At 40.4% G+C, this 18516-nt stretch overlaps 1 protein-coding gene across 2 annotated transcripts in view; it reads left to right on the forward strand.

The window, feature by feature from the left end:
- Positions 1-18516, forward strand: part of ITPR3 (inositol 1,4,5-trisphosphate receptor type 3) — a 498562-nt gene that overhangs the window by 326865 nt on the left and 153181 nt on the right. For both annotated transcript variants that reach the window (XM_044288135.1, XM_044288136.1), the window contains exons 40-41: positions 5926-6097; positions 13784-13953. In XM_044288135.1, coding sequence (XP_044144070.1) covers positions 5926-6097; positions 13784-13953 — 342 coding nt within the window. The remainder of the gene's footprint in view (positions 1-5925; positions 6098-13783; positions 13954-18516) is intronic.

Raw genomic sequence — 18516 nt, forward strand, 5'->3', positions numbered from 1 at the left:
ATGCCAGCATTAGGGTTCAGAGTAAGGAGGCGTGTCTCTCAGTAATCCAATCTGATTGGCTGGCAGGGAGCTGCTGGCTACAGCAAGTGTTTATGTAAAGTGAGGGACAGCAGTTTTGGCCTCAGAGAACTGGCAGAGGAGCCTTCTTGAGAAGGTCCTCATATTGTAAATGTTTAAACAGCCGCAACTAAGGGAAAGACTCAAAGTCAATTGTGGTATGTGAAGAAACTAAAGATTGCTTTGTGCATAATGCTGCTGCAGTAGTAACATATGCTAAAATTGATTTATTTAAATTTTTTTATGAAAACATGACAGTTACACTTTAAAGAAGGTAACAGGAATATATAGTGGTAAGGTTTGAAACAATTATTGGAACCCATGTAAGATTTCCATTTTTCCTACGCTCAGCATAACGAAGCAGGATTTAAATTATACCACTTCAGGTCAGTTTCTTCTGTAAAGGTAAGTATTGAGAGTAAACAAACAATGAGGTTGAAATGGAATCACTACGTAAGTGATACACCGAACTTATCACCAGAAGGAAAAATTGCTGAGGGGATTGGACCACTTGCTCTGCAAGGGAAACATTTATGGGGTCCTTTATAAAACTGGTGTAAAGTAGAACTGGCTTAGTTGCCCATAGCAACCAATCAGATTCTACCTTTCATTTTGCAAAGGGGCTGTCAAAAATGAAAGGTGGAATCTGATTGGTTGCTATGGTCAGCTAAGCCAGTTCTACTTTACACCTGATTTCAACAAATTAACCTTAAAGGATAACTGTCATGTTTTCATCAAAAAAACAATTTTAGCATATGCAGCATTATGCATAAAGCAATCCTTAGTTTCTTCACATACCACCGTTTTCCTTGGGTTTTCCCCTTAGTTACGGCTGTCTGGAATCATACAATATGAGGATCTTCTCAAGATGGCTCCTCTGCCAGCTCTCTGAGGCCAAAACTGCCTTCCCTTCCCATACACACTTGCTGTAGCCAGCAGCTTCCTGCCAGCCAATCAGATTATATTACTGAAAGACATGCCTCCTCACTCTGAAGCCTAATGCAGGCATGCAGTGTGAAGGACCGCCCCTCTGTCTTCTGTTTACATTAAGTTGGGAGACAGATGAGCCCTAGCAACGGTCTTTTAAGGGAGCAGTGGAAAGGGACAGAGGACATTATATTATTATACGGTAATTACAGATCTTTTAGCAATCATTGACAGACTAACTCAGGTATACATGCCTAGCGCTAATAAACTAGCAAATGAAATAAAAATGACAGCTATCCTTTAAAGGTACTCAAACTGTCAAGCTAGTCCACTTCTCAGAGAATGCATGGAATAGAAATGTGTGGGGAGGGTACAACACCAGCGTTCAGTCGATGACACTGTGGCCCAAGCCATTCTGATTCATGGAGGCCAGTAAGAACTGTTTACACTTTATTTATTTATTGGGGGGGGGGGGGCAGCTATAAAATTATGATCTCTAAAATATTAGCGATAATCCTGCCCTAATTAGCCAGGAATTTAGAATACAATTTAACATTGTAGTTGATTAGGTAACTACTGTAGGATGATAATTAGAGCAAATTGTTTCTGGATTCTGGTTGGGTGTGGACAAAACCTCCACGTGGGCCTACAAGGCCTGTCTAGGGAACGGGAATGTTAAAGAGATTCTATTGAATATCTTAGTCAAAAGAGTTAACAAGGATGTATGCAACATTTTGTAAAATAAGACCGTTAAATCATCCAGACCCAGACTTTTCCCCCCTTTAAGAGAAGAGACAACTAACCCCAATTATTTCTCAGTAAACGGGGGGTGTATTACTCTCTCACTAGATCATCCTGAAAAACAAGATTGGTGTCTTCTACATAATATCGCATCAAGAGAAGATATCGGAAGATTTGCCTACTGACCTTCTATATTGTATAAGGATTCATAATACTAAATAATATTCGTAATACGTCTGGTATTATCAATTTCAGTTCCTCCCAAATTTCTGATCAAGGCTGTGTGGCATACCAGCAGTCTGAGGTGAATGATTCTAGCAAGGGCCTTACCGCTTTTATTTACACGTTCATATTCTTATATTTCTCTTTATAAATCTGGATAATCACATCTTTCAATTTTTCTCTGGTCAGTGTTAACTCAAGCAAGACCTCAAGGGTCAGTGTTTCCTTGTGAGTCCTATCTAGTTCTGTCAACTTAGTAAGGAGTTGTTGGAAAGTATCTGTATTTTTTAGTCTTAACCCTCTTGAATGCGTCCCACTAAATAATGCGTCCCACTAAATGGGAAGAGGAGTACAGTGAGAGGCATGATCAGTAATGATGTTCAAGATTGCTCTCTGCAGCACTCCTACAGACTACATCCTGTAAGAGAGACTCATTGAGATACCACTACCGCTCCCTGGACTCCAATTCTGGCAGACACAAGGTCAACAAGATTGAGGCATAGTCCAACCACACCTTAACTCCGATCTAAGCCATCAGGATATATTGAGAAATGAAAAATATATCAAATCTGCTGTGTTACACATGAGCTGGGGAATAATATGAATAATCTTTGTCTCTAGATCCACAAAACATCCACTAATTGGTGATCCCGTAAGGTGTCCTTAGCCAATCGTTAGTAAGAGTGGGGGACCAAGGACCTGCCGGAGGAGGAATCCAGGGAGGGGTCCATGACAAAGTTGTAATCCCCTCCTAATATGAGACCCCTTCAATAAAAGAAACTGAAGCAATATGTCCTTAAGAGCTTTACCCTGATTCTTGTTGTAATAATACACATTGCCAATTGTGTACACCTTCAGGTGGATCTGGAGCTTATAGTATCAAGAAAGCTGAGTGTGTAACGGCAATGCATATATTAAAACATAATTTTTCTCAGCAATATGGGCACATATGAACACAGAACCAACACAGTTGCCTTCGGATGCCAAGCACACATGCAACAGATCAGTCAGTTTCATAGTTACAAATCTGCTTGACAGATGCCCTTTAAAATGTGTTTGCAGCAAAAGAAGGACATGAACCTTCTGCCTATGCATTGTATATATGATCTGAGGTTAATTGAAACCTCAGACATTTAATGAGGCTAGTTTAATATTGCTGTTCAACATTTCAACCTAAGGGAGGGTCAGAAAACAAAAGTCCACTTGGCAACATAACACTTAAAGACGTCTATCCTAAAGTGGTGTGGACCAACACAAACAATAATAGAGAGAGCGATGCAGAACTATTGTAATACCGAAATAACTGCATTTCCTCACTCTATGGACTAACAAGGTTGAGTATTAAAGACTGTAATGTGTAAAATGCGTAAGAACATAGAAACATAAGTGAAATGTTCTCCCACATGGGATTGAGCTCCCATAGCCCCACTGTGGGCTCCCCTCTCTCCTCCCGTGCCTCTTGTTCAACTTGTGAATATAGCAAATGCCTCTTACAGCAAGTTGGTACCAATGGAGGCCACTGCACATTAGTGCAGGACCAAAAGCCTGAAGTAAGCGCATAATAACTACAAAGCCGTAGTTTAACATGTCTCCTAACAAGACTGAGCTGCTCCAGCTTCACCAAACTCCTACTGCATATTTATGTTCTGTCATCAGCTCCAGAAGATTGTCCAGGTCTATACTCCATTCTCCCGGTTTTCCTGATCATCTCTCCCAGCTTTATGACGTACTGACATGGGTGGGATGGGGGACCAATCAGGTAGAGCCAATGCAGGAAAATCTAGATCTGACAGAAAATGATGTAGGTCTGCCAGGTTGCAGAGTGCCTCCCATTCCTGTGTACCACCAACTGGAAATGAGATCACAAGGAGGTAAGAAATCTCATATTCTCTCAAGAGATCCAGGAGGGGGCACAATGCTTTGTATAGTTGTTATGTAGAACATGACAAGTCCTGCAACATGATGATCTGGGCTCCACCATATTCATAGTGCTCCTCCAGCGCATAATTTTCTCTTTCACAGAGTAGTAATGCATTTGACCGATCACGTTATGAGGCCTACTCACATCTAGGTTAATGGAGCCCAGAGCTCTGTGTGCTCTGTTGATCTCTAGCACTTCCTGGATTGCTTAGAATATCATTATAGAATATATTCTGGGGCATATGTAGAAGGTCTATAGTGTTAACAGACTCATGTAGGTCCCTGATCCTAATATTGTTCCTCTGACTCCTGTTTTCGGCATCAACCCAATTACAGTTGCATTATGTGTTGTTCATGAGTGTCCCACTTGAGATCAATACTATCTACCTTGGAGAAGATGTACTCTTCACAGGTACAAACCTCATTAACTTTAACATCTAATACCTGAGCCTCTGGGTTCAAAGTGTCTAGCTCCAGGCCTAATCGAGAGCTGCTTCAACATGCTTCCTCCAGTCCCAATGAGAGCCCTGCCCTGGTGAAGAATGCCCAAGCTCTGCAGCATGCTCAGCAATATAAATAGATGTCCCAGCACTAACTGCAATACCCTGGTCGATAAGTCCATAAGGAGCTGACTCTGTCGGAGCTAAAGGCTGCTTCTGGCATTCACAATTATGAGGTGGCAAGGGGAGCTAAGGCTTCATCACGGCTGAACATATCCAGAACTGGGAATATGTAAGGACAGATGTTACTCTCACCTCTCTACAAGCTGTTGTGATAGTTGGCCAGAGCAGAAGTACAGGTGTGATAGCATAGCCCTTGTAACGTAGCTTCTCTCATTGCTCTGCGAGGAGGCCATGCTGTGGAGATAACAGTGTCGGCCGCCTCTCTCAGTAGTGGGGATTTTCTGGGTCCATGCTGAAATACCCCCTTGATTTCTCTTCACCATTGGGTGCAGTAAGGAAGGATGGTATGCTCTGCTGTAGCACTTCTGTGTCAGGAGCTCCACTGTAGCGTGTGTTCACTCCACCATTGTTAGGCCATGCCATCGATGTCATAACATTGACTGTTCGGAGTCCAACACTGAGACCACTGAAAATAATGAGAATAAAGGCACTTGACTTATTTCCTGCACAGCAGTGCACCTTGCCAACTATTGTATAGCAAGCAGCAGCTCAGGCCCATTCAACAAGTAATACTGCTCATTCATTCTGATGATTGGGTGAGGGTACTGGCAGTTGAAACCCCATTGATCAGTAAATGATAGGAATATGCTATCACTTTATTATAACAAAACCCCTTTGAAGAACTGAGTTTGTAATTTTTGGAACTTTCAGGAAATTATTGTATACACAAATGAATACTATTCACCTATGTAAAATAAATATCTTTAAAAGATAAAATGTACTTATAATATACATGTACCAGTTGCTCAATATCACTGGGTTTTGTCAACTATAGGCCTCAAGCACACAACCGTGTCTGTTTTGAAGTGTGCAAAATGCAGGTGGATGTCCTTGTATCATCTGTTTTTGGGGACCGATTGATTCACTGGGTCCATGGTCCATTTTACGGCCAAGAAAAGGACATGTTTTTATCTTTTGCAGAACGGTGGTTCGTTCCTTTTGCAGACCCATAGAAATGAATGGTTTCTTATGCAATCCGCAAAAAATGCTGATTGAACTCAGATACAAAATACGGTTGTATGCATGATGCCTTGGGATTAAGCCCGCAACATGCCTTACATATGATACATCAAAATATGGACTAAAAATGTAAAGGCAGCCATATAAGGAACACTTTGGACCTGATCTGACAAGACTTTCCGTGTATCTGACACAGTTGAAAAACAGACATGCGCAAAAAAAAAAGTTTCTCTATTTAAAAATGGTTTTCCCGTTGCAGTGTACCATATTAATCGTATGTAAGCATACAGAAAATCAGTGTTAAAATGAAACTAAAATGCAAAGCAAAATACTGTACCTTATACACAAAGACACAATGTTTGTCTGTAAACAAAAAAAAAATGTTAATTAGATTTACATATCTGTTTGTTCCCAGAATTCATTTTACAATTTAATGAAGGGTGACATCAAGTCAGAAAAGTTTTTCAAGGTCCTGTTTGAAAGAATTAAAAGTGCTCAGCAGGAAATAAAATCCACAATGTCTGTGAACATGAATGATCTGGGGTCAAATGAAACCTATGAGGCGGGTGGAAATCTTACCACAAAAGGTAACATATTAATATATTTTAATAGCTAACTGAAAATAAAAAAAGTACAAGCTTTCAAGACTACACAGGTCTCTTCCTCAGGCACAGGGGTGTAGCTAAAGGCTCATGGGCCCTGGTGCAAGAGTTCAGCTTGGGCCCCCCTTCCTTCAGTGCCTTGTGGCCAGGGACAGGGAAGCACATAGTTTTCATGCTGCCTGAGGTAAAAATTGAAACGCCGCCCCCCCCCCCCCCCCCCCATACCACATTCCTGACCTAACCCCTTCCCTCCAGCCAGAGGTGTAACTTGACCAGCATGCACTTTCTATAATACCGGTGTCTACTTACGTGGCCCCCTCAGGCTCCTGGGCCCGGTAGCGACTGCTACCTCTGCACCCCTATAGCAACGCCCCTGCTCAGGCATGTTATAACACAGTATCTGAAGATTCACTTATACACAAAACCTTTTTGTAAATCTTAAGATACTGTATTATACCATGTCTGAGGGACCTGAGTAGCATTGAAAGCGTGCTTTTTTGCCATCATCTTTTCAGTTTGCCAGTTAGTTACTAAGGAATCGTTTTTTTAATATATTTTCTATTTATTGGCTAACACGGTACTAATATATTTTAACTTTTATAGTAGTATATGTATAAGTTGTTAAAGGGGGTTTCTAGGACTTAGCTATTGCTGACCTATCCTCAGGATATGTTATCAATATCAGATCGGTGGGGGCCCAACACCCGTTATGCCCCTTGTTTCAGGCAGCAGCCAGTGCTGGAAACTATACAGTGATTGGAAGCAGAATCAGAAGACTTCATCCACTGTGTGGTGGCTGTGCCAGGATACTGTATCTCAGCTCTCATCCACAGCTGCAGTAAGCTGCTACCAGAAACTACAATGCAGCCTGAAACAGCTGATAGGTGGGGTATCAGATATTGATGACCTATCATGAAGACAGGTCATTCATTTCATGACCTGATATTGATGGCCTACCTATTATTATGAGGACAGGTCATCAATTTCTAATTCATGGAAAACCCCTTCTTACGGGACCTTATAAGCATGAATTTACTTTTGTGTTATTGGCAGTAAAGAAAGCTTTAAAGTCCTATTGTGTTTTTGTATACAGCATGCATTGTTATGGAGTTTTTATACATCTTTTTGCAAAATGAATGTGTGGATGCTGTTTTTTGCAGGCATTTGTTTCCTATAAAGAAGGGTATTAAAAATGCCCAAAAAAATGCAGAAAGCTTCAATATGCTCCTTTAAAAAAATCTTCAGAGAAACAAAAATTCCACCAATCCACCAAAACACTAATTTGCTCTGCATATCTCATCCATAGACTTTCAGCTATCATCTGGAGCAAAAACAACCCTAAAGGCAGAAAAACTGTACAAAATACTAATGTGTTTTCAGCATTAAGAAGTAAAATACATTTAAATGAAACAGAAATTCACACCTGTGCTGGAGGCTCTGTTTGGGACTTCCATCACAGAGTTTGCAAAAAATGGCGGAGAAAAAGTCCTGTCAGTTCTGTTGCTTTTTTTGTTGTTCTGCTCCTATAACGCAGCAGAACAAGGGAAATAATAGTGTAAATGTGAACATGCCCTAAAGCAGGGATGCTTGGCCCTCCAGTTGTTGCAAACCTACAACTCCCAGCATGCCCTCATAGCTGTAGACTGTCTCTAGGCATGCTGGGAGTTGTAGTTTTGCAATAGCTGGAGGGCCGCAGGTTGGGCTTTCCAGCTAACAAGTAAAAATAATGTTTTGCTTTAAACTTTTAATGGATACCAGTCCAGGTGACTTTTCAGTTTCAATTCATTGTGTGAACTGTAATAACAGGACCATAATTTTACTTGTATGAGTCATTTTTTGCCAGTTTTAATTCCCTGTAGGCTCGGTTTTCTTGGTGGGGCTCAGCTCCAGAGGGGGCTATGATATTCTCCAACACCTAGCACCACATATATTTGTAATGATTCCTTCTAATGAAGAGGGCCCTAATCACTGTCCTGAGCTCGTTTTCTACGAAGTTCACTACTGTGTTCAGTCATCTACCCCTTCATACAAACTGAAGGCTGTTTGATGTCCCCTCCTCAGCACACAGCAGTAGTAGAATACTTACTAGACCATGATTGGTGTGATGGAAGAATTTCTATGTATTCTGTGCAAGAATCCTGTCTTTCTCCGCTATCCCTCACATAGGCCCAGATTTACTAACCATAAAGATGGCATAAACTTAGACAGGCTGTCTAGACCTGTACAGATTTATTGCAGTGGCTCAGGCTATTGGTTGGTTTACTTTGAGATTGATTTTTACACCATAATTGTGACTAGAGATGAGCGAAGTTCTTTAAAAAAAAAAAAGATTCACCAAATTTTTCAAAAAAATTATTTGTAGGTAGCAGGTGCAATGACGGGGAACAGCGATTGTGCCTCCCCATCATTGAACCCCTTGGATACCGTGTTCATGGCTGATCACAGCATCTGAGATTAATATTAAGGCCTATCAGTGGTTAATCATAAAATAAAAAGGACTTGCAGGCTCTCAACCTTAGGCCTCTTTCACACGACTGTATGGCTTTTGCAGTGTTTTGCGGTCTGTTTTTTAAGGATCCGTTGTTCCGTTTTTTGGTACCTTTTCTGTTCCGTTTTCCATATGGCATATACAGTAATTACATAGAAAAAATTTGGCTGGGCATTACGTTTTCAATAGATGGTTTCTGCAAAAACTGAATGGATATGGAAGAAATACATATGCATGTCCGTTTTTTTGCGGACCCATTTACTTGGATGGAGCCACGGAACGTAATTTGTGGGCAATAATAGGACATGTCCTATCTTTCAACGGAACGGAAATACGGCAAATGCATAGGGAGTACATTACGTTTTTTTGCGGAACCATTGAAATGAATGGTTCCATATATGGACCATATACAGAATGCAAAAAACGGGCTGTAAACGCCCAAAAAACGCTGTGTGAAAGAGGCTTTATCCATTTGAGCGCGAAGAAGCTGCTGTGGCCATCTTGCTTGAAGATCCACGCAGTGCTTGATGAGATTTTGCGCAGGATCTTAAAGCAAGATGGCTGAGGCGGCCTCTTCGCTCTCAAGTGGATGAGGTATGAATATTTTTTTTATTATTTTTTTTTATTTTTTTTTACCTCCATTTCAGGGAAAATTGATTAGTTACCACGAAGCACAAGGAAATTCAACACTAATGTTTGGTCCAAAATGGCACATTTCATGTCCCTCCCTTTCACACAAAGCTGCTCCTCTTCTGCTATGCCCCACCCCCTTGTCAAGTATGTCAGAAAAAGTGTAGAAACCCTTGATTCTCCATTTTGTGGCACTTTTTACACAGATTTGTGGTGTATACATTACAAAGGACTATTGAGCAAGCGATTGTCAGGAGGGAAGCGTTCCCTCCCGGCAATCGCCTGCTAGTCAGTGGAGGAGACCGCTGCAGCGATGTCCTCAGCAGCATGAGGAGTAGCGATCGTTATGCCCAATGAGCAAGTGTTTCCTCATTCATCGGGCAATCAGCGGCAGTATTACATTGCAAGATGAACGCTAATGAGCATTCATATGAACGCTCATTAGCGATCATCAGCCGAAAAATACAGCCTTTACAGACAGTGCAGTAGCCCGCTGTAGGGACAGAAAGCGGATGAAGAAGTTATTTTCTTTAACCCCTTAACGCAAAACTGGGTGCATGTACGACGGGGGATGCATTGCTAGAATGCATTCCGCCGTACATGCACGACGGGCTGATCGGGCGGGCACTGAAGTGGTGCGCGCGCGATCACTGCAGGGGCCCGGCAGTCCCTGGTATTCGGGCCCCTGCTGTATCCGCCGACATCGGATGCAGTGATGCAGGCGGATTAACCCCTTCTATGGCACGGTCCACGCTGACCGAGACACAGAAGTTGTTTCTGGCAGGTGAGTGAGCGCACAGACTCCCCGCGCTGCTGTGGCAGGGACTCGATGTGTCAGATGGCAGCCCGATGCCTTGCACGGCATCGGGATCTGCCTTCTACGGGTGCCGAGGAGATACATGCAGATGTATTGTAATGCATTGCAGAGGGGATCAGACCCCCAAAAGTTGAAGTCACAGAGTGGGACAGAAGTTTTTTTGGGAATAAAAAAAAAAGAAGTTTCAAGTTAAAAAAAGGAAAAAAAATGCCCCTTTCCCCTGATTTCATAATAAAAAATAGAAGAAAAAAAATGCACATATTGGACATCGTTGCGTCCGTAACGACCGGCTCTATAAATATATCACATGATCCACCCCTTCCGATAGACACCATAAAAAATAAAAACTATCTAAAAAAAAGCCATTTCTGTTATCTTACATCACAAAAAGTACAACACCAAGCGATCAAAAAGGCGTATGCCCCCCAAAATAGTACCAATCTGTCACCTCATCCCGCAAAAAAATGAACCACTGCATAGTACAATCGCCCCCCCCCCCCCCCCCAAAAAAAAAATAACTATGGCTCAGACTATGTAGACACTAAAACATAATATTTTTTTTGTTTCAAAAATGCTTTTATTGTGCTAAATGTAAAAATAATTTAAAAAGTATACATATTAGGTATCGCTGCATCTGTAACAACCTTTTCTTTAAAAATATCACATGATTTAACCCCTCAGATGAACACGGTAAAAATAAAAAATGTTTAACTGTGTCAAAAAGCCATTTTGTTACCTTACATCACAAAAAGTGTAATAGCAAGCGATCAAAAAGTCATATGCACCCCAAAATTGTACCAATCAAACCGACATCTCATCCCGCAAAAATGATACCCTACCTACTTACAGAGAATCGCCCAATCGCCCTTACATCACAAAAAGCAGGTGATCAAAAAGTCATATGCACCCACAAATACCAATGTACCGATCAAACAGTCATCTCATACTGAAAAAAATGAGCCCCTACATAAGACAATCGCCTAAAAAATAAAAAAAAATATGGCTTTCAAAATATAAAGACACTAAAAAATCTTTTTTTTTCAAAAATGCTTTATCTAAAACTGAAACAAACAACCAAATTTGGTATTGTCGCGTCTGTAACAACCTGCTCTATAAAAATAGCTGATGATCTAACCTGTCACATTGTAAATAACAAAACATAAAAACTGTGCCAAAACAGCTATTTTTTTGTTACCTTGCCTCACAAAAAGTGTAATATAAAGCAAACCAAAAATCATCTGTTCCCTAAAATAGTAACAATAAAACTGCCACCTTCTTATCTCTTAGTTTCCAAAATAGGGTTACTTTTTTCTACTCTAGGGCTGCCTTAGGGGGTCATCAAATGTGACATGGCAAGTTAAAATTATCCCAATGAAATCTGCCCTTCAAAAACCATATGGCATTCCTTTCCTTCTGCGCTCTGCCGTGTGGCCATACAGTAGTTTGCGACCACATATTGGGTGTTTCTGTAAACTACAGAATCAGCGCAATAAATATTGAGTTAGTTTGGCTGTTAATCCTCGCACCCTGCCATTTGGCCATACAGTAGTTTACGACCACATATGGGGTGTTTCTGTAAACTACAGAATCAGGGCAATAAATATTGAGTTTAGTTTGGGTGTTAATCCTTTGTTAGCGGGAAAAAAGATTAAAATGGAAAATCTGCCAAAAAAAAGGGAAATTCTGAAATTCCATCTCAATTTTTCATTAATTCTTGTGGAACACCTAAAGGGTTAACTAACATTTTTAAAATCAGATATTGGGTGTTTCTGTAAACTACAGAATCAGGGCAATAAATATTGAGTTAGTTTGGCTGTTAATCCTTGCTTTGTTAGCGGAAAAAAATTATTAAAATGGAAAATCTGCCCAAAAAAGGGAAATTCTGAAATTTCATATCCATTTTCAATTAATTCTTGTGGAACACCTAAAGGGTTAACTAAGTTTGTAAAATCGGTTTTGAATACCTTGAGGGGTGTAGTTTCTAAAATGGGGTAACTTTTTTGAAGTTTGTACGGGGAGCTTCAAATGGGACATGGTGTAAAAAAAACAGTCTATCAAAATCTGCCTTCTAAAAACCATATGGCGTTCCTTTCCTTTCGCACCCTGCCATTTGGCCATACAGTAGTTTATGACCACATATGGGGTGTTTCTGTAAACTACAGAATCAGGGCAATAACTATTGAGTTTAGTTTGGTTGTTAATCCTTTGTTAGCGGAAAAAAAGATTAAAATGGAAAATCTGCCAAAAAAAAGGGAAATTCTGAAATTCCATCTCCATTTTTCATTAATTCTTGTGGAACATCTAAAGGGTTAACTAACATTTTTAAAATCAGTTTTGAATACCTTGATGGGTGTAGTTTCTAAAATGGGGTCACTTTTTGGAGTTTCTACTCTAGGGGTGCATCAGGGTCGCTTCAAATGGGACACAGTGTCAAAAAAACAGTCTATCAAAATCTGCCTTCCAAAAACCATATGGCATTCCTTTCCTTCTGCTCCCTGTCGTGTGGCCATACTTTTATCTTCATTTTCCATTAATTCTTGTGGAACACCTAAAGGGTTAACAACATTTGTAAAATCACTTTTGAATACCTTGAGGGGTGTAGTTTCTAAAATTGGGTCATTTTTGGGTGGTTTCTATTATGTAAGCCTCATGTGACTTCAGACCTGAACTGGTCCTTAAAAAGTGGGTTTTGAAAATTTTCTAAAAAGTTTCAAGATTTGCTTCTAAACTTATTTAAGCCTTCTAACGTCCCCAAAAATAAAATGGCATTCACAAAATTATCCAAACATGAAGTAGACATATGGGAAATGTAAAGTAATAAGTATTAGATAAGGTATCACTTATCTGTATTAAAAGCAGAGAAATGGAAATTTGGAAAGTTGCGAATTTTTATAATTTTTGGGTAAATTTGGTATTTTTCATAAATAAAAATGAAATATTTTTATTCAAATTTACCACTGTCATGAAGTACAATATGTGACAAGAAAACAATCTCAGAATGGCCTGTATAAGTAAAAGCGCTTTGAAGTTATCACCACATAAAGTGACATATGTCAGATTAGCAAAAATCTGTCTGGTCCTTTAAGGTGAAAAATGGCCCAGTTCTTAAGGGGTTAAAAAGCTACATTACAGTTGAACTTTGCATACACTAATAATTTATCGAAAAAATTTAAACAATAGATATACTTTTAGATTTTCACATATAAACTTTAGTAAGATAATGTTATTCTAGCGTTTTGGCTTTCAGTTTGAGATCCGTTCAGGGCTCCCACAAGAGTTTGGACCAGTTTTGGACAGTTTTTCCCTTATGCATTTTGAATAGAAAAGGATCTGCTCAGAATACATCAGTTTACCTCCGTTCAGTCACCATCCCGCTCTGGAGGCGGATACCAAAACGCTGCCTAGAGCGTTTTGCTGTCCACCTCACTAAGCGGAGCCAAACAGATCCGTCCTGGCACACAATGTCGATCAATGGGGACGGATCAGTTTTCTCTGACACAATAGAAAACGGATCCGTCTCCCATTGACTTTCAATGGTGTTCAAGATGGATCCGTCATGGCTATACAACCGAATTCCTCCATGACGGAAGCATGCGGTTGTATTTTTGTAACGGAAGCGTTTTTGCAGATCCATTACGGATCCGCAAAAAATGCTAGTGTGAAAGTAGCCTAAGATAAGTAGATGTTAAAACGTATAATGTTAACCATTTGTTGCTGATTACTTTTATCTCTTAAGGGATTGTGGTGCCTACTTCAAGGGTCCTAACAGGAGGACCCCAACATCGCAAAGGACATGAAGGGGGAGAGCTTGGTGAAGGTAATGAAGTTGGTCCTGTTGTACTAATTATGGAACCCATTTTGAGATTTCTTCAGCTCTTGTGTGAAAACCACAATCCAGACCTACAGGTAAGAAGAAACACCAGTTCCTGGTCAGCAAATGTCAAAATATTACTTTGAAACCATACGCAACTTGTGGGAATATTTTTCTTCCGTGCTTATAGGGGTTTTCTGGTCATTTTGGCTAATTAATGTATGGTGCTAATCAGTGGAGGGAAGCTCTTTTACATAGTACTTACCCTCTAACGCAGTTGTCTCCACTGTACTATGAAGTCAGGAGCGTTCAGAACTTTCAACCTCGTGGGACGCCCACACGGGAAGGAAGAAATCCAAAAAGTAGCAAAGAAATCCCAGCGGGCGCTAAATCTTCAATTCATGTATCCTTTATTTCATCTTTGTAACAATGTAACAATGGACTCGCTTCGGCCGTCCAGCCTTCGTCAGCTGACAAAGGCTGGATGGGCCGAAACGCGTCCATTGTTGCAAAGATGAAATAAAGGATACATGAATTGAAGATTTAGCGCCCACTTGGATTTCTTTGTTACATTGTGGGTCTCCACTGTAATGGCATGCGCTGCAGCTGTTCGGCCTGGGTGCCAACCAAATGTGGCCACTTCTTTCCCTGTTAAGCTGCATTGACTCTAATGAACTGACAGTGCAGAGTGAGGAGGGAAGTACTGCTGTAAAAGAGCTTACCTCTACAGGTTCGCACCATACATCAACTAGACAAAATGCCCGGAGAACCAATTTAATCAATTCTAACCTTCAGTTTTTTATCACGTGCGTGAAAAACGCATCAAAATGCATTGCACCCGCGCGGAAAAAACTGAACAACCGAACGCAATCGCAGACAAAACTGACTGAACTTGCTTGCAAAATAGTGCGAGTTTCACTGAACACATCCTGAACGCATCCGGACCTAATCCGTCACGCTTGTGTGAAAGGGGCCTAAGACCTAAGGTAGCACAGTTTTACCTCCAAGTTGTAAATGTGGAAAACTAGAAGTGCCATCCCGGTCTGTGTCATCCCGGACCCTTTGCAAAGTGGTTCATTTAGGTTTTGATCTCCCCAGATACAGGTAGTATCAATTTGAAATTATAACGAAAAGTTTGTGGATCACTACAGCTGATTAGTGGATTTAAGGTGCTCTTGGTTTAAGTGACCCACCCAGTCACATAAAACGTATAAAAATATAAGGATTAAACCAGGCACTCAAATATGGATTATAGGTCAAAATTTTAATGAAATATAATATATCGATATACTCATAAAATACAATATAAAATGACATAAAATTCACATAAGGATAACCATTAATTAATAGCAGCAATATATGGCCAATAATTATAGCAGCTTAGGTTTGAAAGACCACAATCCGAACAAAGGTCTGTATAAAGTTCCAGGCGGTTTTGAGTTAAAGAACCGCACCCTTGGTTGTAGCCTGAAACAGCCTGGGTAGTTGAAGTTCAAACAGCCGCAATCGTTATATCAGTCTTTAAAGTCTCAGTGGAGGAAGGGGCTATTCAGAGAACCCCGAAACGCGTATGGTCCAACACCTCATACCGGCATGCTGGGACAGTAGCTCCCCTGGACTTCAAGTTTAAATAGCTGTGATCAAGAGGAACGAGCACCGGAAGAAATAGCCACAAACACAGTTCTGTGAGCAGATACTCGGCTGACTCGTCATCCACAGCACATCTCCTTTAGGCCCGGACATAGGACAAGGTAACATCGACCAGGTAAAGCAATAAAGTTGCTTGAATAGGTGGGACGCCACCTTAGTGCACAGTCATCTTTACCATAACCGAGTAGGATCGGTGAATGTTTCACAAGACCTTTTAATACAATTGGAATTGCGGTTTTCTTTAAAGACTGATATAACGATTGCGGCTGTTTGAACTTCAACTACCCAGGCTGTTTCAGGCTACAACCAAGGGTGCGGTTCTTTAACTCAAAACCGCCTGGAACTTTATACAGACCTTTGTTCGGATTGTGGTCTTTCAAACCTAAGCTGCTATAATTATTGGCCATATATTGCTGCTATTAATTAATGGTTATCCTTATGTGAATTTTATGTCATTTTATATTGTATTTTATGAGTATATCGATATATTATATTTCATTAAAATTTTGACCTATAATCCATATTTGAGTGCCTGGTTTAATCCTTATATTTTTATACAATTTGAAATTATGCTTAATATTTGGGGGCAAAGGGAGTATGCTCCATTCCAAATCTCTTGAGCTATCTTGGTATATACCGTAATTGCACCTAAATATATAAATTGACTACTGGGAGGTCACATATGGGGCCAGATTTATCATTAGCTCAGGTGAGAATAATGGAGTGAAAAAGTCCCAAACGCTAAAACTGCGCACAAATTTGCGACTTTTTTCTGCTCTGCATTATGCTCTCCAGTTTTCTGAAAGTGGGCGTGTTTTCTTATGTAAATGAATCTCACAGACAGATTTACTATTTAAAAAGTCGCAAAAAAGTGGTAATTTCACTCCAGTGAGGACCATGCTTATCTTATGAGATTTTTTTTATAGAACATGCGACTTTTTCATAAAAACGTGCGTCTTTTTCGTAAAAAGCGTGCGACTTTTGTAAAGCTGCTTACTGACGGATACACTGCTACCGTCAAACCACATTTATTACAGTCTTAAAGGACCGATCATAAACCTGACTTGGCTAAAACTGACTTTAGCCATATGTGAAAGTGCAGTGAGCTGTCAGAGTCATGATAAATCTGGCCCATGGTGTCAGGCCATCCCTGGGGTTTAAGGCCTCATTCACACATCAGTGTTTTGGTCAGTGATTTCCATCTGTGCTCCACAGAAGGTATAAGGGAAAGATCTGCACCTGTTCTGTGTTTAGAGCCGCACCTGGTTTTGGCTCAAAATCACTGATGGAAATCACTGACCGAAACAGTGAATGAGGCATAAGTGGGAGATTCCCCCCAATGTATTATTTGTTAATCACATGCAAGGGTTTTCCTTGGCGATGACATAAAAGGTATCATGTCATTGGCGTATAGTCCTATTCTATATTCTGTGCTAAGGAGATTTCACTGTAGATTGCTTCCTGGTAAATGAGCAGAGCAAGGTTTTTATTTTTTTATCGGGTTCGTATGAAATCTTTGTATGACTCACAGGCATACAGGTACCATATTAAGGCTTCTATACCACTGTGTGCCTGTGAGAACAAAGGCTCAAAATTTGAATTATAAATTTAGGGTGGTATGACACTTGTTTTTTTTTTTGCTTTTGTATTGTGAAAATGAATGCCTGTTTTTAGGGGTGCCATTTTTAATCAGTGTTTTTTCTAAACTATTTCTTTCCATTTATTATAACTTTGCAAGTTAGGCTGCAAGGACAATTTGATGAGGAACAAAACTAGCTCAGAATTTGTATGACACATCAAGGGTACCTGAACACAGTGCATGAAATATGCACCAAAACCGTACAAAAAACACATAAATCCGCTGTATTTATCGCAGTTTTGTTGCGTTGTTTGTCAGTTTTTTCCCCCCCCTGTATTTTCATGCTAATGTTCTGTTTATATTAATAACCTCATTGAAGTCTATGGGGAAAACTATTCTACAGAAGGTGCGAAATTGCAAAACGGGTCAATTTTCGCATGGAATAAAAAAAAGTGTACATGAGATTTTTCAAATCTCATTCACTTTGCTGATACTGCATTAGGCCTCATGCACACGACCGTTGTGTGCATCTGTGGCCGTTGTGCCGTTTTCCATTTGGCAGCCGCATCCATGATCCGTGTTTCCTGGCCGTGAAAAAAATAGGACCTGTCCTATTTTTTTCACGGCCAACGGTTCACGGACCCATTCAAGTCAATGGGTCCGTGAAAAATCACGGATGCACACAAGATTGTCATCCGCGTCCTTGATCCGTGTCTGTTTTTTCCTATCATTTCAATGGCAAACTTGACTTAGATTTTTTTTTTCATTTTTCATGTCCGTGGATCCTCCAAAAAACAAGGAAGACCCACGGACGAAAAAACATTCACGGACCTACGGACCCCGTTTTTGCGGACCTTCAAAAAAAAAAAACTGTCGTGTGCATGAGGCCTTACACTGCATTTGGAAATGTGCACGTACCCTTAGGCCTCTTTCACAAGGGCGTCGCGTGTGAGGGCAGGACAAGATGCAGGTGCATTTCGGGACAATGTGCGATTTTTTCCGCGCGGGTGCAAAGCGTTTTAATTCGTTTTGCACGAACGTGAGAAAAATCTGCATATTTGGTACCCAGACCCGAACCCGGACATCTTCACAGAAGTTCGGCTTTGGGTTAGGTGTTCTGTAGATTTTACTATTTTCCATTATAACATGCCTGTTCCGCAAAATATGCAATGCACACAAATTTCATCTTTATTTTTTGTGGATCCGTGTTTTGCGGACTGCAAAATCCATACGGGCGTGTGCAAGAGGCCTGACCAAATTTTCACCTCCAGTAGAAGAGGAGATATGCATGGTCTGCCGCTATGGTAGTTACGCCCCTGGCTAGTATATATGCCTCAATAATGTTAACATTTCCTGCATGCTGTTTGAAAAACTAGCTAATTTTTTGTCGTATGCATAACCTGCAGAAGGGCTTATTTTTAATTTTAAA

The sequence above is a fragment of the Bufo gargarizans genome, chromosome 3, assembly GCF_014858855.1.
Source record: "Bufo gargarizans isolate SCDJY-AF-19 chromosome 3, ASM1485885v1, whole genome shotgun sequence".
Lineage (NCBI taxonomy): Eukaryota > Metazoa > Chordata > Amphibia > Anura > Bufonidae > Bufo > Bufo gargarizans.